Here is a 24,299-nt window from a genome sequence, read left to right on the forward strand (position 1 = left end):
TAATCTTGAACAGGTTTGTGGTGAAAACAAAGTTTTGTTGTACTTGTTGCAATGACAATAAAGACCTTCCTACCTACCTACCTACCTACCTGCCTACCTACCTACCTACCAACCAAGTCAAGTCCATCGTGTCCTTGAGCAAGACACTTCACCCTTGCTCCTGATGAGTCGTGGTTAGGGCCTCACAATGAAACTCCCGCCATCAGTGTGTGAATGGATGGGTGAATGTGGAAATAGTGTCAAAGCGCTTTGGGTACTTTGGAGGTAGAAAAGCGCTATACCAGTATAACACATTTACCCTTGGAGGGAAGGTCTGAGTGACCACTGGGCCCAAAAAAAGAGGCAGACTACAGCAGAAAGGAAATGTGACGGACAGGATAGAGGAATGCAAAAAGTGCAAACCCCGTTTCCATATGAGTTGGGAAATTGTGTTAGATGTAAATATAAACGGAATACAATGATTTGCCAATCCTTTTCAACCTTTCTCAATTGAATGCACTACAAAGACAGGTTATTTGATGTTCAAACTCTTAAACTTTTTTTTTTTTTTGCAAATAATAATTAACTTAGAATTTCATGGCTGCAACATGTGCCAAAGTAGTTGGGAAAAGGCATGTTCACTACTGTGTTACATCACCTTTTCTTTTAACAACACTCAATAAACCTTTGGAAACTGAGGAGAGACATTTTTTAAGCTTTTCAGGTGGAATTCTTTCCCATTCTTGTTTTATGTACAGCTTATGTTGTTTAACAGTCCGGGGTCTCTGTTGTGGTATTTTAGGCTTCATAACGCGCCACACTTTCTCAATGGGAGACAGGTCTGGACTTCAGGCAAGCCAGTCTAGTACCCGTACTCGTTTACTATGAAGCCACGCTGTTGTAACAAGTCACTTGGCTTTGTCTTGCTGAAATAAGCAAGGGCGTCCATGATAATGTTGCTTGGATGACAACATATGTTGCTCCAAAAGCTGTATGTACCTTTCAGCATTAATGATGCCTTCACAGATGTGTAAGTTACCCAGGCCTTGGCCACTAGTACACCCCCATACCATCACAGATGCTGGCTTTTCAACTTTACACCTAGAACAGTTTTGATGGTTCTTTTCCTCTTTGGTCCGGAGGACACGACGTTCAGCGTTTACAAAAAACAATTTGAAATGTGGACTCGTCAGACCACAGAACACTTTTCCACTTTGCATCAGTCCATCTTAGCTAAGCTCGGGCCTAGCGAAGCGGGCGGCTTTTCTGGGTATCGTTCATAAATGGCTTTGGCTTTGCATATTACAGTTTTAACTTGCACTTAAAGATGTAGCGACAAACCGTAGTTACTGACAGTGGTTTTCTGAAGTGTTCCTGAGCCCATGTGGTGATATCCTTTACACACTGATGTCGCTCTTTGATGCAGTACCGCCTGAGGGAACGAAGGTCTGTTTTATCATCGCTTACGTGCGGTGATTTCTCCAGATTCTCTGAACCTTTTGATGTTATTACGGACCATAGATGGTGAAATCCCTAAATTCCTTGCAATAGCCCGTTGAGAAATGTTGTTCTAAATCTGTTCAACAATTTGCTCACGCATTTGTTCACAAAGTGGTGACCGTTTCCCAATCCTTGCTTTTACGGAAGCTGATTTTATCATGGCACCCACCTGTTCCCAATTAGCCTGCACACCTGTGGGATGTTCCAAATAAGTGTTTGATGAGAATTCCTCAACTTTATCAGTATTTGTTGCCACCTTTCCCAACTTCCTTGTCACGTGTTGCTGGCATCAAATTTTAAAGTTAATGATTATTTGCAAAAAAAAAAAAAGTTTATCAGTTTGAACATCAAAATGTTGTCTTTGTTGCATATTCAACTGAATACGGGTTGAAAATGATTTGCAAATCTTTGTTTTCCCTCTAACACAATTTCCTAACTCATATGGAAACGGGGTTTGTACCTTTTAATTTTGGCAACTTTGGCGGTATAGCTCGGTTGGTAGAGCGGCCGTGCCAGCAACTTGAGGGTTGCAGGTTCAATCCCCACTTCTGCCATCCTAGTCACTGCCGTTGTGTCCTTGGGCAAGACCCTTTACCCACCTGCTCCCAGTGCCACCCACACTGGTTTAAATGTAACTTAGATATTGGGTTTCACTATGTAAAGCGCTTTGAGTCACTAGAGAAAAGCGCTATATAAATATAATTAACTTCACTTCACTTCTTCTGGGCATCTTGCTCATGTCTTTAAAGGGGTAATGCGTTTTTGGGTATAATTTTGCCTATCATTCACAATCCATATGAAAGACCAAAACATGCATGTTTTTCTTTTTGTATGCATTCTATTGTAATATATGGCAAGTATGAGGTGGCTAAAAGTAAAGCTAATGGGAGTAATACATTTTGCGCCAATAAAGCCCTGTAAAAAACATACAAAAACTGCCAACAATACTGCATGTTCATCTTGTGACCTCCATATTTACCAATTAGTAACAATATTGTTATTATAAGCGCTAACGTCAAGGAAGTACTTGATCATAGAGAGATAACTTGCTTACACAGCTATTGCCGCATCGACTCTGAAATGGTAAAAGTTAATTCTAGATTATGTCACGTGGGGGGTCGCATTTTAATGCGGGATCGTTCCTCCAACGCAAACATAGACACTCCGGACAACAACTAAAAGGTAAGAATGATTTAATAACAAAACACTGGTACAAAAACAGACGAAAAGAAACGCGTGGCGAAAGCACAGAAGCTAATGCTAACACTAGCACAGGATCAGGTAACAAGAAATCTAGAATTACCAACGAAACAGTTGCATACCGCAAACAAGGGACCAAGCCCGACTGACGGGACAAGGCAGGCTTAAATAAGGAAGTAATTAACAAAAACAGGTGTGCGTCTGGAACCCTCAGCAGGTGAAATTAATATATTGCCATGGTGACCAAACTGACTCACAAAAAGGTACACAAACAACAAAGGGAGTCCAAACTAACAGAAAATAACTAAACTAAACATGATCCAGACTACGGATCATGACAGATTAAAAATTAGAGATGTTTTTCGCTGATATCCGATATTCCGATATTGGTCAACTCTTAATCACCGATTCCGATATCAACCGATACAGAGATATACAGTCGTGGAAATAACACATTATTATGCCTAATTTTGTTGTGATGCCCCGCTGGATGCATTAAACAATGTAACAAGGTTTTCCAAAATAAATCAACTGAAGTTATGGAAAAAAAATGCCAACATGTCACTGCCATATTTATTATCGAAGTCACAAAGTGAAGGGTGGCGATGTTAAGGTGGGTGGGGTAGGTGGTAGCGGGGGGTGTATATTGTAGCATCGCAGAAGAGTCAGTGCTGCAAGGGGTTCTGGGTATTTTTTCTGTTGTGTTTATGTTGTGTTACGGTGTGGATGTTCTCCCAAAATATGTTTGTCATTCTTGTTTGGTGTGGGTTCACAGTGTGGCGCATATTTGTAACGTTGTTCAAATTTTTTATACGACCACCCTCAGTGTGACCTGTATGGTCGTTGACCAAGTATGAATTGCATTCACTTGTGTGTTAAATGCCGTGGACATTTTGTGATTGGGCTGGCACGCAAAGGCAGTGCCTTTAAGGCACGCCCCCGATATTGTTGTCTGGGTGGAAATCGGGAAAAATTCGGGAGAATGTTAGCCCCGGGAGATTTTCGGGAGGGGCACTGAAATTTGAGAGTCTCCCAGGAGGGTTGGCAAGTATGACTGGCAGACGCAACTGCTTTGTACTTCTCCTTACGTCCTTGTATTGTTGTTTGAGTATAATTTCGACTTTTATAATAATACTGCCAAAATTCTACGTTTTTCCTGTGAAATTCCAACTCATTTTTCACAAGTTGTTTTATATTTGCACAGTATGTATATATTATTAAATGTTGTAAATATTCTGCAACATTGCGTGGACATCGGGATGGTACCTCTGGATTGGCAGACCGGGGTTGTGGTTCCTCTCTTTAAGAAGGGGAACCGGAGGGTGTGTTCCAACTATCATGGGATCACACTCCTCAGCCTTCCCGGTAAGGTCTATTCAGGTGTACTGGAGAGGAGGCTACGCCGGATAGTTGAACCTCGGATTCAGGAGGAACAATGTGGTTTTCGTCCTGGTCGTGGAACTCTGGACCAACTCTATACTCTCGGCAGGGTTCTTGAGGGTGCATGGAAGTTTGCCCAACCAGTCTACATGTGCTTTGTGGACTTGGAGAAAGTGTACCCGGGAAGTCTTGTGGGGAGTGCTCAGAGAGTATGAGGTAACGGACTGTCTGATTGTGGCGGTCCACTCCCTGTATGATCAGTCTCAGAGCTTGGTCCGCATCGCCGGCAGCAAGTCGGACCTGTTTCCAATGAGGTTTGGACTCCGCCAAGGCTGCCCTTTGGCACCAATTCTGTTCATAACTTTTATGGACAGAATTTCTAGGCGCAGTCAAGGCGTTGAGGGTATCTGGTTTGGTGGCTACAGGATTAGATCCCTGCTTTTTGCAGATGATGTGGTCCTGATGGCTTCATCTGGCAAAGACCTTCAGCTCTCACTGGATCGGTTCGCAGTCGAGTGTGAAGCGACCGGGATGAGAATCAGCACCTCCAAGTCCGAGTCCATGGTTCTGGCCCGGAAAAGGGTGGAGTACAATCTCCAGGTTGGGGGAGAGATCTTCCCCCAAGTGAAGGAGTTTAAGTACCTCGGAGTCTTGTTCATGAGTGAGGGAAGAGTGGTTCGTGAGATCGACAGGTGGATCGGTCGGCGTATTCAGTAATGTGGAAGCTGTATCGATCCGTTGTGGTAAAGAAGGAGCTGAGCCGGAAGGCAAAGCGCTCACTTTACCGGTCGATCTACGTTCCCATCCTCACCTATGGTCATGAGCTTTGGGTTATGACAGAAAGGACAAGATCACGAGTACAAGTGGCCGAAATGAGTTTCCTCCGCCGTGTGGCGGGGCTCTCCCTTAGAGATAGGGTGAGAAGCTATGTCATTCGGGGTGAGCTCAAAGGAAAGTCGCTGCTCCTCCACATCGAGAGAAGCCAGATGAGGTGGTTTGGGCATCTGGTCAGGATGCCACCCGAACGCCTCCCTAGGGAGGTGTTTTGGGCAGGTCCAACCAGTAGGAGGCCACGGGGAAGACCCAGGACACATTGGGAAGACTATGTCTCCCGGCTGGCCTGGGAACGCCTCGGGATCCCCCGGGAGGAGCTGGACGAAGTGGCTGGGGAGAGGGAAGTCTGGGCTTCCCTGCTTAGGCTGCTGTCCCCGCGACCCAACCTCGGATAAGCGGAAGTATATGGATGGAGGTTGTAAATAAAAAATATTTATATAGCTAAAAATGGTGGTCCTAAAGAGAGGCATTTTTCGGAGGTCTTGAGAAGGTAACAAACACAATAATGTGTGTGTGTGTGTGTGTGTGTGTGTATACACTCTTTGTTGATGAAAATGTTTTTAGAGGCTACATTCGTCCATCATCTTCCTCCTCCTCCGTTTCCCTCCAGACCACCTGATACATTTTTAATGACTGCATTCGGTTCTTGCAACAGTTCCTTTTCCCCGCAGAGCTCAGCGCTCCTTGCCTGGGGGAATCGCAGCCGCTAATTTGGACCCGCCGACGCTCATCTATCATTTACGAAGTTTCATCTGCACTCGTTCGAATTTGGCGTGATGGCAGATACGCAGATTTGGCTTCAGATCTTCCAAGTTCTAGTGTGAAGATGTTTCCCACATGATGATGAGACAAGTCAACCCTGATTTCAACCTCCTAGTGGGAGAACATTGTCATCATAATAGAGAAACTTTTGTTGGACGAGTTACCGAGGGGGACCATTTCCAAACTTTATTTTTGATCCAAAGACGTTTTATGAGGACAAATGAGAGAACACCAGCATCTTTTTTTTGCTTTGTTTTCCCTTCCTCTAACAACAGTACTGTTGGTAATGCACAACATGTGGTAGATGAGCTGTTTTGGTCCTTAAGGGAAGGCTTACGCTCCCACACTTTTTATTATCCTGTACTACAATGCAATGTCAACAAATATTACAATTACGCCACATCGCAGATTTTTTGTCTTGTGTTGTTTTTTCAAGCATATTCTATAACATTTCACTCTACGTTTCCCACTGACCCACAATGAATCTGAATATGATGCCACACATGAGCCATGAACACTCAGCAAAGGTAACAAGTTCAAAATATGCAGCCAACTAAAATATTTTCAGATTGTAAATCATTTAAAAGGTGATATAGGACCATACTTGCCAAACCTCCCGGATTTTCCGGGAGACTCCCGAAATTCAGCGCCTCTCCCTAAAACCTCCCGGGACAAATTTTCTCCCGAAAATCTCCCGAAATTCAGGCGGAGCTGAAGGCCACGCCCCCTCCAGCTCCATGCGGACCAGAGTGAGGACAGCCTGTTTTCACGTCCGCTTTCCCACATAAACAGCGCGTCTGCCCAATGACGTTATAAATGTAGAATGATCGAGGGCGAGATCTTGGGTTCTTATGTGGGTTTATTGTTAGGCAGTTTCATTAACGTCCTCCCAGCGCGGTAACAACACACAACAACAGCAGTCACGTTTTCGTCTACCATAAACAGCAATGTTGTGACACTCTTAAACAGGACAAAACTGCCATCTACTGTACATCACCACAACACCTCCAGCAACTTCAACCCTTTACTAATACCCTCCTCCATTCACATCCCATCTCCCCGGATTGTAAATAACCTAATGTAAATAATCGAATGTATTTCTAATGTATATACTTGTTCTTATGCTATCCGAACTCACTATGTTCTCTGCTCGCTGTACATATCCTACTAAGTAAGACCTACACTGTTTCAATGTCCATTTCTCTGTTGATGCAATTGTTGATGACTGAAGTTCTGATATCATCCCACCCCCCGAATGGTAAATAATGTAAATAATTCAATGTAGTACCACCTGAGGGATTGAAGGTCCGTAATATCATCGCTTACTTACAGTGATTTCTCCAGGATTCTGTGAACCGTTTGAAGATATTCCAGACCATAGATATAGATAGTGAAATCCCTAAATTCCTAGCAATAGCTCGTCAAACAATGTTGTTCTTAAACTGTTCGACAATTTGCTCACGCATTTGTTCAAAATGTGTGACTATGATGATTAACTTGTGTGATGACTGTATTATGCTGATAGTATAGAGACATTAGTGATTTAGGGCTATATAAGTAAACATTGATTGATTGATTGATTTGTACCATGAATTGATTAACGTGGACCCCGACTTAAACAAGTTGAAAAACTTATTCGGGTGTTACCATTTAGTGGTCAATTGTACAGAATATGTACTGTACTGTGCAATCTACTAATAAAAGTTTCAATCAATCAATCATGCATATGTGACAATAACATCTACGGCTTTTAGAGAGTGCAGTGCACAATTGCGCACACAACAGCTGTAAATATACTCCTCCCCTCTTAACCACGAAAATAATCATCAACTTAGAATTTAATGGCATCAACACATTGCAAAAAAGTTGGCACAGGGGCATTTTTACCACTGTGTTACATGGCCTTTCCTTTTAACAACACTCATAAACAGTGGGGAACTGAGGAGACCAATTTGGTGGAATTCTTTCTCATTATTGCCTAATGTACAGCTTAAGTTGTTCAACAGTCTGGGGTCTCCATTGTGGTATTTTAGGCTTCATAATGCGCCACATTATGACATACTCTTTTACTATGAAGCAACACATGGCTAGGCATTGTCTTGTTGAAATAAGAAGGGGCGTCCATAATAACATTGCTTGGATGGCAACATGTGTTGCTCCAAAACCTGTATGCAGCTTTCAGCATTAATGGTGCCTTCACAGATGTGTAAGTTACTAATGCCTTGGGCACTAATACACCCTCATACCATCACAGATTCTGGCTTTTGAACTTTGCGCCTAGAACAATCCGGAGGACACGACATCTACAGTTTCCAAAAATAATTTGAAATGTGGACTCGTCAGACCACAGAACACTTTTCCACTCTGCATCAGTCCATCTGAGATGAGCCCGGGCCCAGCGTTTCTGGGTGTTGTTGATAAATGGCTTTCGCTTTGCATAGTGTAGTTTTAACTTGCACTTACAGATGTAGTGCTGAACTGTAGTTACTGACGGTGTTTTTCTGAAGTGTTCCTGAGCCCATGTGGTGATATCCTTTACACACTGATGTCGCTTTTTGATGCAGTACCACCTGAGGGATTGAAGGTCCGTAATATCATCGCTTACTTACAGTGATTTCTCTAGGATTCTGTGAACCGTTTGAAGATATTCCAGACCATAGATATAGATAGTGAAATCCCTAAATTCCCAGCAATAGCTCGTCAAACAATGTTGTTCTTAAACTGTTCGACAATTTGCTCACGCATTTGTTCAAAATGTGGTGACGTTCGGCCCATCCTTTTTTGTGATTGATTGAGCATTTCATACAAGCTGCTTTTATACCCAACCATGGCACCCACCTGTTCCCAATTAGCTTGTTCACCTGTGGGATGTTCCAAATAAGAGTTTGATGAGCATTCCTCAACTTTCTCAGTCTTTTTTGCCACTTGTGCCAGCTTTTTTGAAGCATGTTTCAGGCATCAAATTCTAAATGCGCTAATATTTGCAAAAAATAACAACATTTTCCAGTTCGAACGTTAAGTATCTTGTCTTTGCAGTCTATTCAATTGAATATAGGTTGAAAAGGATTTGCAAGTCATTGTATTTTGTTTTTGTTTACGATTTACACAACGTGCCAACTTCACTGGTTTTGGGGTTTGTATATATATATGGAGATGAGGCTATGCCGGACAGGTTGACCTCGGATTCAGGGGAAGCAGTGTGGTTTTCGTCCTGGTTGTGGAACTGTGGACCAACTCTACACTCTCAGCAGGATCCTTGGTGGTGCATGGGAGTTTGTCCAACCAGTCTACATGTGTTTCGTGGACTTTGAGAAGGGATTTGACCATGTCCCTTGGGAAGTCCTCTGTAGAGTGTCCAGAAAGTCTGGGGTTTCGGAGCGCCCGATTGTGGTGGTCCACTCACTGTATGATCAGTATTAGAGCTTGGTCCGCAATGCTGGAAGTAAGTCGGACCTGTTTCCAGTAAGGGTTGGAGTCAGCCAGGGCTGCCTTTTGTCACCGATTCAGTTTAAGTTAAAATACCAATGATGGTCACACACACACTAGGTGTGATGAAATTTGTCCTCTGCATTTGACCCATCCCCTTGATCACCCCCTGGGAAGTGAGGGGAGCAGTGGGCAGCAGCAGCGGCGCCGCGCCCGGGAATCATTTATGGTGATTTAACCCCCAATTCCAACCCTTGATGCTGAGTGCCAAGCAGGGAGGCAATGGGTCCCATTTTTTTATAGTCTTTGGTATGACTTTGAACTCACAACCTACCGTTTCTCAGGGCGGACAATTTAACCACTAGGCCACTGAGTACAACTCATATAGGCATCTGGTCAAAATGCCCCCCAACGCTTCCCTGGTGAGGTATTTAGGGCACGTCGGACCGGTAGGAAACCATGGGAAACTATGTCTCACAGCTGGCCTGAGAAAGCCTCGGGATCCCCCCGAAAGTAACGGGGGAAAGGGAAATCTGGGCTTCTCTGCTTGGGGTGTTGCCCTCGCGACCCGCCTTTGGATAAACAAAGAAGATGGATGCACGGATGGATGTGGTTGTGATGATCATCATGTATTTTAGTTATCTAGGCTCCTTATTCTGCTCACCAAAGAGACGCAATCCTCTCTGCACAAGTTTTGTAAATTAGCTTAGATTAGATTAGATGGATAGTACTTTATTTATTCCTTCAGGAAAATTTCAATGTTCAGCACAATCCCATTTAAGATCAGACAAAACATTTCAGGGAGACAGAGCAGGATCGCCGACCGGTCTGCCGGCTTCCAGCGCCCCTTACAAAAAAGATGAGATACAGGTAAACAAGTGGGGGGGATGGGAGAAAAAAATAGAAGATTAAAATAAGATCAAATAAAATAAAAAATATCGATCTAAGCCTGGGCCCTGAAGAGGGGGTCCAGACTGAGGCCAAGGGAATAAAACAACAACTCATAGCCATAGTACACATGTAAGAGGGAAACATCAAACATCAAAGGACATGAAAGACATTAAAGCAGCGGATACAACCAGACACTTCTACATACAGCTATGAATACAAAATAAAAGAAACATATACACTGTGGTGGACTCTGCGCTGTTCCACGCCATCGTCCGCTTAGTGTGTGCTATCAAGTTTGCACTTGTTTTACTACACACTAACGTTTAGTACGTCACGCCTAAATTAACGAAAAAAAAAACTGCAGGCTTTTTTTTGCCACAGCACCCTCTGCTGGTTCAGGCGTCTGCTGCTTAGACTTGACCCTAATGCAACATCCTTTTGTTCAGCCTGGACTTCCTTCCCCGGACCACGTCGTCTGGCCTCGCTGGGCAGCCTGCTGGACGACCAGCAGTGGCACCTAGTGGCCATAGAGTGTCACGGCACTCGGTGCAATCTGACCGTGGACCAGCACACAGAGACGGTGGATCTGCCGCCAACTTTTGACAACTGGCACATCCAGCAGGTGCTTGCAGAAGCATCGACGTCATCTGTCATCTTTATTCTCACTGTTGAACTTTACTTATTTGTCCTGATCTCTTGCAGCTGAGTGTGGGGGTGTTGCCCAAACCTGACCCCCCCAGTAGGATGTTCGAAGGTTGCCTGGAGAACCTTCAGTACAACGACCAGAACCTGATCGAACTGGCCAGACGCAGCGACCATCAAGTGACGATGACGGTGAGTCGATGCGCATCACATTCCCTAATAAGGTCAAGTATCACACGCTTTGACAATTATGAGAAGTTGACCTTCAAGTTTGGTCTTATCGGCCCCAGATGGACATTTTCTAATTAGAGAGTAAACAAAAGGAACTTTTTTTTTTTTTTTACGTTGAATAATCTTTTATGTATTGTTTTTCATTAAATGGAAGTGTTTGAGGTTGGTCTGGAGACCACACTATGGCAAGCTTCCAAGCAGCTACTTAATAATTCAACACAACTTCAAAGACGTAAAGTGTAACATATAAGAGAATGCATTAAGTACATTTCGAAGGGAAGTAACTTAGTAATTAAATGACTTAATTAGCAGGATAGCAGCTAATTGGTAATGAAGTTGCTGCAGCTAGCTATGGAAAGGCGCTCATTTATCTGTCGCTGGCTACTTTAGCCAAACACATTGCTGGTAATTAAGCTTTGGAATTGAGTTTGTTTAATGCGTCACTAGCTATTAATTCCTAACATGTTGTCGCAAGCCGTTCATTGTAACTGGCTTTAAAATGTAAACATAGCTGCAGTATTAACTGACGCTAGTCCAAGGCGTAGTTAAAAAAATATTGACAATGAAATGAATTGTTATAGATAAATAGCTATTTGTTCTAGAATTATTTATGGTAATTAGCGAGGTAATCAACTTCATTGGTGCCATTTGCGTGTTGTTACTCTTTCAAATTAAAACTTACATATTGGGTTCAAATCCAGGCTCGGGATCTTTCTGTGTGGAGTTTGCATGTTCTCCCCGTGAATGCGTGGGTTCCCTCCGGGTACTCCGGCTTCCTCCCACTTCCAAAGACATGCACCTGGGGATAGGTTGATTGGCAACACTAAATTGGCCCTAGTGTGTGAATGTGAGTGTGAATGTTGTCTGTCTATCTGTGTTGGCCCTGCGATGAGATGGCGACTTGTCCAGGGTGTACCCTGCCTTCCGCCCGATTGTAGCTGAGATAGGCGCCAGCGCCCCCCGCGACCCCGAAAGGGAATAAGCGGTAGAAAATGGATGGATGGATGGATGGATATTGGTCTTTTTTTAATCTCTAAATCTGATAATACTAGGGCTGTGTTTGACTAAGTATTTCCATTGTCACATCTGTTCTGTTAGATTTTGCCATTTAGCCCATAAACAACAAACACATGCGTATGCTAGCACGTATGCTAGATGTATGCGAGCAAGAGCATTGATTGATGGATTGAAACTTTTATTAGTAGATTGCACAGTACAGTACATATTCCGTACAATTGACCACTAAATGGTAACACCCAGAATGAGAATGAGAATCACCCGGAATGAGAATCAGCACCTCCAAGTCCGAGTCCATGGTTCTCGCCCGGAAAAGGGTGGAGTGCCATCTCCGGGTTGGGGAGGAGACCCTGCCCCAAGTGGAGGAGTTCAAGTACCTAGGAGTCTTGTTCACGAGTGAGGGAAGAGTGGATCGTGAGATCGACAGGCGGATCGGTGCGGCGTCTTCAGTAATGCAGACGTTGTATCGATCCGTTGTGGTGAAGAAGGAGCTGAGCCGGAAGGCAAAGCTCTCAATTTACCGGTCGATCTACGTTCCCATCCTCACCTATGGTCATGAGCTTTGGGTCATGACCGAAAGGATAAGATCACGGGTACAAGCGGCCGAAATGAGTTTCCTCCGCCGGGTGGCGGGGCTCTCCCTTAGAGATAGGGTGAGAAGCTCTGTCATCCGGGAGGAGCTCAACGTAAAGCCGCTGCTCCTTCACATCGAGAGGAGCCAGATGAGGTGGTTTGGGCATCTGGTCAGGATGCCACCCGAACGCCTCCCTAGGGAGGTGTTTAGGGCACGTCCAGCTGGTAGGAGGCCACGGGGAAGACCCAGGACACGTTGGGAAGACTATGTCTCCCGGCTGGCCTGGGAACGCCTCGGGATCCCCCGGGAAGAGCTAGACGAAGTGGCTGGAGATAGGGAAGTCTGGGCTTCCCTGCTTAGGCTGCTGCCCCCGCGACCCGACCTCGGATAAGCGGAAGATGATGGATGGATGGATGGATGGATGGATGGTAACACCCGAATAAAATGTTCAACTTTTTTAAGTCGGGGTCCACGTAAATCAATTCATGGTATCATGGGATCTCCACAAATAATCCGATATAAAACACTTTGATTAACAAACAACGGCAGAGATTGAATAGTTTTCTTTCGGTACTTGGAGTGTCCTCGCCGGGGTCGGTTTCGGCCTCGGTAAGAGCGCTGAGAAGATGATCAAACTCGACTATCTGTAAGATGTAAACATCGTATCAAGGTGAGCACGCAGAAGGATCTTTACAATTGCTAGACAGGAGCAGTGAGGGAGGGTTCCAGGTGGAACAAACTGGTCGAAGCTACACCACATTCTCAAAATATGTATTAGCCTATTTCAGGAAACTTTATTTTCTATTTGTATAAGGTTATTAAGAAAATCAGGCACATTTAAGTAACAGGACTGAAAGTAACAGGAGCTGTTTTTTATCATAGAATTAGAAAATACTCCCACTTCCAAAGACATGCACCTGGGGATAGGTTGATTGACAACACTAAATTGGCCCTAGTGTGTGAATGTTGTCTGTCTATCTGTGTTGGCCCTGCGATGAGATGGCGACTTGTCCAGGGTGTACCTCGCCTTCCGCCCTATTGTAGCTGAGATAGGCACCGGGGCCGCCCGCGACCTCAAAGGGATTAAGCGGCAAAAAATGGATGGATGGAAACAAAGCACATTCATGCTAATAGAATGTTGACTATAAGCACATGACAGTGAGTCAACATCCATCCATTTACTACCGCTTGTCCCTCTCGGGGTCGCGGGGGATGCTGGAGCCCATACCAGCTGCACGAAGTAGCTGGAAGGGGCGGTACACCCTGGACAAGTCACCATCTAATTGCGGCAGACACACACATATATAAATATATATATATATATAAACCCCGTTTCCATATGAGTTGGGAAATTGTGTTGGATGTAAATATAAACGGAATACAATGATTTGCGAATCCTTTTCAACTCATATTCAGTTGAATATGCTACAAAGACAACATATTTGATGTTAAAACTGATAAAAAAAAAAAAAGTGCAAATAATCTTTAACTTTAGAATTTTATGCCAGCAACACGTGACAAAGAAGTTGGGAAAGGTGGCAATAAATACTGATAAAGGTGAGGAATGCTCATCAAACACTTATTTGGAAAATCTGACAGGTGTGCAGGCTAATTGGGAACAGGTGGGTGCCATGATTGGGTATTCAAGCAGCTTCCATGAAATGCTAAGTAATTCACAAACAATGATGAGGCAAGGGTCACCACTTTGTAAGCAAAATTGTCGAACAGTTTTAGAACAACATTTCTCAACGAGCTCTTGCAAGGAATTTAGGGATTTTACAATCTACGGTCCGTAAAATCATCAAAAGGTTCAGAGAATCTGGAGAAAACACTGCACGTAAGCGATGATATTACAGACCTTTGATCCCTGAATCAAAACCGACATCAGTGTGTCAAGGATATCACCACATGGGCCCAGGAACACTTCATACAACCACTGTCAGTAACTACAGTTGGTCGCTAAATCTGTAAATTCAAGTTAAAACTTTACTATGCAAAGCGAAATCCATTTATCAATAACACCCAGGAACGTCGCCGGCTTCGCTGGGCCCGAGCTCATCTAAGATGGACTGATGCAAAGTGTGTGTGTTTGTGTGTGTGTGTGTGTGTGTGTGTGTGTGTGTGTGTGTGTGTGTGTGTGTGTGTGTGTGTGTGTGTGTGTGTGTGTGTGTGTGTGTGTGTGTGTGTGTGTGTGTGTATATATATAAATATATATATATGTATATATGTAGGTGTGGGAAAAAATCACAAGACTACTTCATCTCTACAGAACTGATGATTGAGGGAACCCCTCATGAAACAGTTCTGTAGAGATGAAGTAGTCTTGTGATTTTTTTCCCACACCTACATATTGCGCTCTACCACGGTATAGAGCACTATTCGCTGGATAATCCAATCAACACATATATATGTATATATATATAGATATATATATGTATATATGCACATACATATACATATACAAACACATATATATATATATAGATACATATATATGTGTGTGTGTGTGTGTGTGTGTATATATATAAATATAAATATATGTATATATATATATATATATATATATGTATATATACACATACATATACATATACAAACACATATATATATAGATACATATATATATGTGTGTGTGTGTGTTTGTATATACATATATATATACACATATATATACACATATATACACACACACATATATATATATCCACATATATATGTATATATATACATATATTTATATATATATATATACACACACATATACATATATAAACATATACACACACATACATATATAAACATATACACATATATATACATATATACATATATATATGTATGTGTGTGTGTGTGTGTGTGTGTGTGTGTGTGTGTGTGTGCGCGTGTGTGTTTGTTTGTGTATGTATGTATGTATGTATATGTGTGTATTTTACCTCTTTTTTTTAGTCCGTCCTTTGCCTGTATTTCTTTGTGGTGTACAGACCTTTGTTCTTCAACTGTGGTTGTTTTTAAAGGGCTTCATAAATAAAGTTGGTATGGTATCTAGCTAGGAAAAAAAGCAAGTTAGCAGGATAGGCATGTTGTATAAGGCCATTAAATATCTTTCTAAATATCATTGAACCTAAATGTTTTTGTTAATGTCTGATTTGATGTTTGTTGATTCGAAGAAGCGCCGTCCTCCCGTTGGCCGGCATTGACACGGTTTGCGTTATAGATTCCTTTTGTCCTCGCCGGGATTTTGTCGGTTCCTGTATCGGCTTTGTGATAAATGAGGCAAGGGCGAAGGAGCGTATAGACTCTTACTATAATGCCTCCGTATTGGCCGTTTGGACATTTCTATATTCATGCTGGCGTCTCATCAGGGAGAGGAGAGGCGCTGAGGCGTTTCCGCTGAGAAAGGCTGCAGACAAAAAAATGTGCAGACTTGAGAAAGAAGTGAAGGTGTTCATATGCTTGGTTAACACTCAAATGGAGGCTCTTAAAGGCCTACTGAAATGAGATTTTCTTATTTAAACGGGGATAGCAGGTCCATTCGATGTGTCGTACTTGATCATTTCGCAATATTGCCATATTTTTGCTGAAAGGATTTAGTAGAGAACATCGACGTTAAAGTTTGCAACTTTTGGTCGCTAATAGAAAAGCCCTGCCTTTAACGGAAGTCGCAGACGATGACGTCACCGGTGTGAGGTCTCCTCACGTCCTCACATTGTTTATAATGGGAGCCTCCACCAGCAAGAGCTATTCGGAACGAGAAAACGACAATTTCCCCATTAATTTGAGCGAGGATTCAAATGTTTTTAGACACATTTACTAGGATAATTCTGGGAAATCCGTTATCTTTCTATTGTGTTGCTAGTGTTTTAGTGAGTTAAATAGTACCTGATAGTCGGAGGGGTGTGTCCACGGGTGTCTTGACGCCAGTCTCTGAGGGAAGTCACGGCAGCTGCATGGAGGGCGCAAGCTCTGCAGATCTCCGGTAAGAGGCGACTTTTTACCACAATTTTCTCACCGAAACCTGCCGGTTGAAAGTGGTCGGGAACCATGTTTGCTTGACAGCTCTGATCCATAGTAAAGCTTCACCTCCGGGAATTTTAAACAAGGAAACACCCTGTGTTTGTGTGGCTAAAGACTAAAGCTTCCCACCTCCATCTTTCTACTTTGACTCCTCCATTATTAATTGAACGAATTGCAAAAGATTCAGCAACACAGATGTCCAGAATACTGTGTAATTGCGCGATGAAAAGAGACGACTTTTAGCCGCAACTGGTGTTGCGCTAACATGTCCCCTCCAACCAATAACGTCACAAACACGCGTCATCATTATGCGACGTTTTCAACAGGAAACTCTGCGGGAAATTTAAAATTGTAATTTAGTAAACTAAAAATACCGTATTGGCATGTGTTGCAATGTTAATATTTCATCATAAATGATAAATGATAAATGGGTTGTACTTGTATAGCGCTTTTCTACCTTCAAGGTACTCAAAGCGCTTTGACACTACTTCCACATTTACCCATTCACACACACATTCACACACTGATGGAGAGAGCTGCCATGCAAGGCGCCAACCAGCACCCATCAGGAGCAAGGGTGAAGTGTCTTGCCCAGGACACAACGGACGTGACGAGGTTGGTTTTAGGTGGGATTTGAACCAGTGACCCTCGGGTTGCGCACGGCCACTCTCCCACTGCGCCACGCCGTCCCACACACACATATATATACATATATTCACATGTATATATGGGTATATATACATATATGTGTATATATACATACATATATACACACACATACATATGTATATATATATATTCAAATATATATTTATAAACACATATACACACATATATGTATAAATACATATATGTATACATACATACATATACATACATATACGTGTTCATGTATATTATATTACAATAATGGATGTATAATTAATAATTAATATATTAGGAGTATGTGAAAGTTCAACTCCAAACTTGTTTAGCATGTTTCCCATCATGCATTGCGGTGGATTTAAATGGGTGTAATTATCTACAAAGTTCAGTGACTATGTGTGTTGACTTGTTGTGTTGGTTGCATTTTTAGTGCGCCACCAGTGGGAAAGGTTGTTACAGTGGGTCATACAAGTAAATGCTGTGCAGCATTCACTTCTAAGCCCCTTACATGGTCATTGACTCACATTGTCCACAAGATAGCAACAAATATGCAGCATTCAGATTGTCAGATGATCAAACTCCATTTCTTTAAACTCCTGACACGGGCCCTAGTTTGGACACCCTTGCCGGAGATGTGGTGTGGGCGGGACCTACTATCATTGATATATAAACTATCAGACTGCGTGGTCGGTAGTAGTGGGTTTCAGTAGGCCTTTAAAGCCACAAAGTTAAAGAAAATGTGTTTCGGAGCCTTTAAGGTGACAAGCCCTTAGCCTTCATGAATACATTTAAAAGTGCACGGCAAAGACCTCTGTGAGATGATCAAAGTGTGATAATCCCTGCAGCATGTCCAAACAAATGCTTCCCATAATATACGCCGGCTCTCTTTCATTTGACTTTCTGACTTTGCTAATGGTATTCCGAGCTTGGCCGCTGTCATTATGCCATTGTCCTTTTTTAAGGAGACTCGCTGATGAGATTACGGCGACCTGTGGTCACTTGGACACGCCCCCCAGCAGCTGATTAATATTCATCTTTTCCTGTCGCTTTAGACCTCGGCCAATCACGCTTATCACCCCCCTCTCCCCCCGCTGACCCCCCTTTTCTCAGGGCAATGTCACCTTCGCTTGCACCGAGCCACTCTCCGTCGCCGTGACGTTCCCCGGGCCCCGCAGCTTCCTGCGGTTGCCGGGGGCAACGGGCCCCGTGCCTGGGGCGGTGACGGTGGACTTCCAGTTCAGGACGTGGAACGAGGCGGGGCTGCTGCTCACTTTTGAGCTGTCCCGGCAAGCGGGGGCGCTGTGGCTGTACCTGAGCGAGGGCCGGCTGAGGCTTCACGTTGAGAAGGCGGGCAGGGTGCTGCTGGAGATCAGGGCAGGTCAGAACTTTTTTTTTACATTTTGGAGAAGGAAGCATCTGACAAATTGCTAAAAATCATACTGTTGGCAAGTAATGGGCCCCTAATGGTTGTTCAATCAATCAATCAATCAATGTTTATTTATATAGCCCCAAATCACAAATGTCTCAAAGGACTGCACAAATCATTACGACTACAACATCCTCGGAAGAACCCACAAAAGGGCAAGGAAAACTCACACCCAGTGGGCAGGGAGAATTCACATCCAGTGGGACGCCAGTGACAATGCTGACTATGAGAAACCTTGGAGAGGACCTCAGATGTGGGCAACCCCCCCCCCCTCTAGGGGACCGAAAGCAATGGATGTCGAGCGGGTCTAACATGATACTGTGAAAGTTCAATCCATAGTGGCTCCAAGACAGCAGCGAGAGTCCCGTCCACAGGAAACCATCTCAAGCGGATCAGCAGCGTAGAGATGTCCCCAACCGATACAGGCGAGCGGTCCATCCTGGGTCCCGACGAGCGGTCCATCCTGGGTCTCGACTCTGGACAGCCAGTACTTCATCCATGGTTATCGGACCGGACCCCCTCCACAAGGGAGGGGGGGACATAGGAGAAAGAAAAGAAGCGGCAGATCAACTGGTCTAAAAAGGAGGTCTATTTAAAGGCTAGAGTATACAGATGAGTTTTAAGGTGAGACTTAAATGCTTCTACTGAGGTAGCATCTCGAACTGTTACCGGGAGGGCATTCCAGAGTACTGGAGCCCGAACGGAAAACGCTCTATAGCCCGCAGACTTTTGTTCTCCCTCACACCAGTCCTATAGTAGTACCCCACCCCCAAAATGATAAATGACAATGTGGTTGACTTTCAACCGTTCCAACTGTTCTAATCTTTAAAATAAATGTCCATTTAGTACGCCTGTCCAACCCAAATGTGTATACCTATACACAATCTCCAGCCTGTTTGCTCCTTAGGATCTGCTCTCAATGACGGTCAGTGGCATTCAGTGGAGCTGAGGTCCAGACGAGGTCACCTGACCATCAGCGTGGACAAAGACGAAGGCGGAAGTGGCGTCGCTCATTCCAGCCCCTCCTTTCCTGTTGCCATCGAGAAGGATCTGTTCTTTGGTGGTAAGTTTTTGTCTTGATAGTCAGAGACCCATCCATCCATCCATTTTTCTACCGCTTGTCCCTTTTTTGGGGTCGTGGGGGGTGCTGGAGCCTATCTCAGCTGCATTCGGGCAGAACTCTAAAATCCCTTCACTGGCTTCCTGTTCCACTCAGGATTGAATATAAAGTCTCCCTACTAACTCACCAGTGCCCCCATGGAAATGCCCCCTTCGACCTCAAAGAACTGCTCACCCCCAAATCCTCCACACGACACCTCCGCTCCAAACAGACTAACCTCCTCCAACCTCCAAGGACAAAGCTACGAACTATGGGAGACCAGGCTTTCTGCCCCGCTGCTCCCAGTCTGTGGAACGCTCTCCCTGACCACCTGAGGGCACCACAGACTATGGATGCTTTTAAAAAAGGCTTAAAAACCCTTCTTTAAAAAAAAAAAAAAATAGCCTTTTTATAGATGTATGCATACTAGTTCTAGTTATTAGGCTGTTCTAGCTTTTATATTTTATTAATTTTTATTCTATTTTATTTTTATTTATTTTGTATTTATTGTTATTATTTTTTAATACACTGTGGCACTTTGAGTTTGTTTGCTCTATGTAAAGTGTTTTTTTTTTACAAATATAATCTGTTATTATTATTATTATTATTATTAAGGCGTCGTACACCCTGGACAAGTCGCAACCTCATCGCAGGGCCAACACAGATAGACAGACAACATTCACACACTAGGGCCATTTTAGTGTTGCCAATCAACCTATCCCCAGGTGCATGTCTTTGGAGGTGGGAGTACCAGGAGGGAACCCATGCAGTCCCGGAGAGAACATGATAACACACAGAAAGATCCCAAGCCCAGGATCGAACCTAGGATTGTGAGGCACATGTACTAACCCCTGTGCCACCGATAATATTATCAATATTGTATCTCCTAGGATTTAAGTCTACACCCGTTCTTCAGGTGGTTTAGACATATGCTACCAACCTTATTACTTAGTTTTCACAGCTGTAATAATTGTATGTCAACATTTATGATGTACTTGTCCAGGGTTTACCCCGCCTTCCGCCCGAATGCAGCTAGTAAATGGATGGATGTATGGATTTATAAATCAATGTTCAGTCCATGTTTATTTATATAGCCCTAAGTCACAAGTGCTTCAAAGGGCTGCACAAGCCACAACGGCACCCTCGGTCCAGAGCTCACAAAAGGGCAAGGAAAAACTCACAACCCAGTGGGACGTCAATGTGGATAACTATGAGAAACCTTGGATGACTTGATTAACGTGGACCCAGACTTAAACAAGTTGAAAAACCTGTTCGGGTGTTGCCATTTAGTGGTCAATTGTACGGAATATGTACTGTACTGTGCAATCTACTAATAAAAGTTTCAATCAATCAATCAATAAAAGGACCGCAGATGTGGGTGACCCCCGCCCCCTCTAGGGATGACCGGATGCAATGGACGTTGAGCCGGTCTAACCCAGGCCTGGGCAATTGTTCTATTTTGGTTTCATCTGACCACATGACATTCTCCCAATCCTCTGCTGTATCATCCATGTATCCATTTTGGTATAAATTCAACTCGTCGTGTTTGGAGGAAGAAGAATACTGAGTTGCATCCCAAGAACACCATACCTACTGTGAAGCATGGGGGTGGAAACATCATGCTTTGGGGCTGTTTTTCTGCTAAGGAGACAGGACGATTGATCCGTGTTAAGGAAAGATTGAATGGGGCCATGTATCGTGAGATTTTGAGCCAAAACCTCCTTCCATCAGTGAGAGCTTTGAATGGTTGACCAAATACTTATTTTCCACCATAATTTACAAATAAATTCTTTAAAATTCCTACAATGTGAATTCCTGGATTTTTTTTTTCACATTCATTCTCTCACAGTTGGAGTGTACCTATGATGAAAATTACAGACCTCTGTCATCATTTAATCGGTGGTTGACTAAATACTTTTTTGCCCCACTGTAGCTGAGATAGGGACAAGCGGTAGAAAATGGATGGATGGATGGAAAAACAATTTAAAAAGGATATACACTGTAACATAAATATGTTTAAAAACTACTTTAAAGGGTAAAACCAATTACAACAATAAATAGAAATCAAAATGTTAAAACAGAGGACCACACAACTCACGCAGTGTTAAAAGCCAAAGAATAAAAGTGGGTCTCAAGACGAGACTTAAAACACTCCCCTGTGGGAGCAGTTCGAACATGGAGGGGCAGAGTGTTCCAGAGCTTAGGGATGACCATTTTTTTAAATAAAAATATATCATATCAAATCAAATCAAATATTCCTCAGCTTTGAAAGCAGTGGTTTGGTTCACTGCACCCCATCTCCCTCCTTTTAGGATGTCCTGTGGAGGACGAGAAGCAGGAGTGCAGGAATCCTTTTAGCATCTTCCAGGGCTGCATTCGACAGCTTCTCCTGGACCAGCAGCATGTGGACCTCATCCTGGTGCAACAACAGAAGCTGGGAAACTACAGCGACCTCCTGATTGACATGTGTGGCATCAATGACAGGTGGGCCGACTCAGTGTTCCGCCTATCGCGGCCAAAGCAGAACTAATGCATGTGTTTGTGCTGGCTGCCTCGCCCATTAATAGCTCAAATAATAGGAAGATAAGCACAATTATCAAGCCTCGGGGGCATCGGCACACGCGGGGAAAGACACGCACGTGACCGGAATAAAATGCGCCGGCGATTAACGAAGCTTGGCGGGTCAGGACTCCTCGATTGCACCTTAATTAGTCGACAGAAGGCCAAAGCTCCTGCGCGGACTAACCATAGGATGCTTTCTGAGCCCGCTGATTGAATTCTGAGCCTGTGGGAGATTTTCTTGTACAAAAGCAGGTTGAAAATGGAGTTGTCCAGTAGAAGGTCAGAGTGGTAGTTACACTCCAGGGGAGCTTATTTCAGCTGCAGTTGTGGATTCTTATTGTCGCGCGTTAAGGGGCAAAGCTTACTATTAGCCCAAGTCACGGGTCAGACTTTCAAGTTAAAGGCCTACTGAAATTAGATTTTCTTATTTAAACGGGGATAGCAGGTCCATTCTATGTGTCATACTTGATCATTTCACGATATTGCCATATTTTTGCTGAAAGGATTTAGTAGAGAACATCGACGATAAAGTTCGCAACTTTTGGTCGCTAATAAAAAAGCCTTGCCTGTAGCAGGCGATGTGCGCGTGACGTCACGGGTTGTGGAGCTCCTCACATCCTCGCATTGTTTACAATCATGGCCACCAGCAGCGAGAGCGATTCGGAAAGAGAAAGCGACGATTTCCCCATTAATTTGAGCGAGGATGAAAGATTTGTGGATGAGGATAGTAAGAGTGAAGGACTTGAAAAAACAAAAAAGACAGGGCAGTGGGAGCGATTCAGATGTTATTAGACACATTTACTAGGATATCCATCCATCCATCCATCATCTTCCGCTTATCCGAGGTCGGGTCGCGGGGGCAACAGCCTAAGCAGGGAAACCCAGACTTCCCTCTCCCCAGCCACTTCGTCTAGCTCTTCCCGGGGGATCCCGAGGCGTTCCCAGGCCAGCCGGGAGACATAGTCTTCCCAACGTGTCCTGGGTCTTCCCCGTGGCCTCCTACCGGTTGGACGTGCCCTAAACACCTCCCTAGGGAGGCGTTCGGGTGGCATCCTGACCAGATGCCCGAACCACCTCATCTGGCTCCTCTCGATGTGAAGGAGCAGCGGCTTTACTTTGAGTTCCTCCCGGATGGCAGAGCTTCTCACCCTATCTCTAAGGGAGAGCCCCGCCACACGGCGGAGGAAACTCATTTCGGCCGCTTGTACCCGTGATTTACTAGGATAATTCTGGAAAATCCCGTATCTGCTTATTGTGTTATTAGTGTTGTAGTGAGATTATACCGTCGTACCTGAAAGTCGGAGGGGTATGGCCAAGGGTGTTCTGACCGCCAGTGTCTCTGAGGGAAGCCATGGAGGAGGCAAGAGAGTCGCAGCTGCCTCTTTTTACACGACGAACGACGCAAGCTCCGCTCATGTCTATGGTAAGAGCCGACTTATTATCACAATTTTCTCACCGAAACCTGCCGGTTGACATGTGATCGGGAACCATGTTCGCTCGACCGCTCTGTTCCATAGTAATGCTTGACCTTCGGGAATGTAAACAAGGAAACACCGGCGGTGTTTGTGTTGCTAAAGGCAGCTGCAATACACCGCTTCCCACCTACATCTTTCTTCTTTGACATCTCCATTATTGAACAAATTGCAAAAGATTCAGTAACACAGATGTCCAGAATACTGTGTAATGATGCGATTAAAGCAGACGACTTATAGCTGGGATCGGCCTAGAAAAAATGTCCGCTACAACCCGAGACGTCACGCGCACACGTCATCATACCAACGTTTTAAACAGGATACTTCACGCGAAATTTAAAATTTTTCACCATACCATACCATACCAACTTTATTTATGAAGCCCTTAAAAACGACCACAGTTGAAGAACAAAGGGCTGTACACCACAAAGAAATAGAGACAATTAGGACAGACTAAAAAAAAAAAAAACATTTAAAACAGAAGTAAAATACACATTGAAAAAGCAAATACAAATTACCCTAAAAACAATTGGTTGGATACAAAGCAGTTGAAAAGTTAAAAGTTAAAAACTACAAAAAAAATCTATAAAACAGTGAATAGATGTCAAATGAACTTCCTCTTTCTAGTCCTACTTGTTTAAGTGC

At 43.8% G+C, this 24,299-nt stretch overlaps 1 protein-coding gene across 3 annotated transcripts in view; it reads left to right on the forward strand.

Moving 5' to 3' along the window:
* LOC133568706 (contactin-associated protein-like 4) overlaps positions 1-24,299 on the forward strand; it is a 284,727-nt gene that overhangs the window by 188,821 nt on the left and 71,607 nt on the right. For all 3 annotated transcript variants that reach the window (XM_061920807.1, XM_061920808.1, XM_061920809.1), the window contains exons 6-10: positions 10,419-10,594; positions 10,675-10,806; positions 18,206-18,473; positions 19,429-19,584; positions 21,933-22,104. In XM_061920807.1, the coding sequence (XP_061776791.1) occupies positions 10,419-10,594; positions 10,675-10,806; positions 18,206-18,473; positions 19,429-19,584; positions 21,933-22,104 (904 nt within the window). The remainder of the gene's footprint in view (positions 1-10,418; positions 10,595-10,674; positions 10,807-18,205; positions 18,474-19,428; positions 19,585-21,932; positions 22,105-24,299) is intronic.

The sequence above is a fragment of the Nerophis ophidion genome, linkage group LG14 (assembly GCF_033978795.1).
Source record: "Nerophis ophidion isolate RoL-2023_Sa linkage group LG14, RoL_Noph_v1.0, whole genome shotgun sequence".
Lineage (NCBI taxonomy): Eukaryota > Metazoa > Chordata > Actinopteri > Syngnathiformes > Syngnathidae > Nerophis > Nerophis ophidion.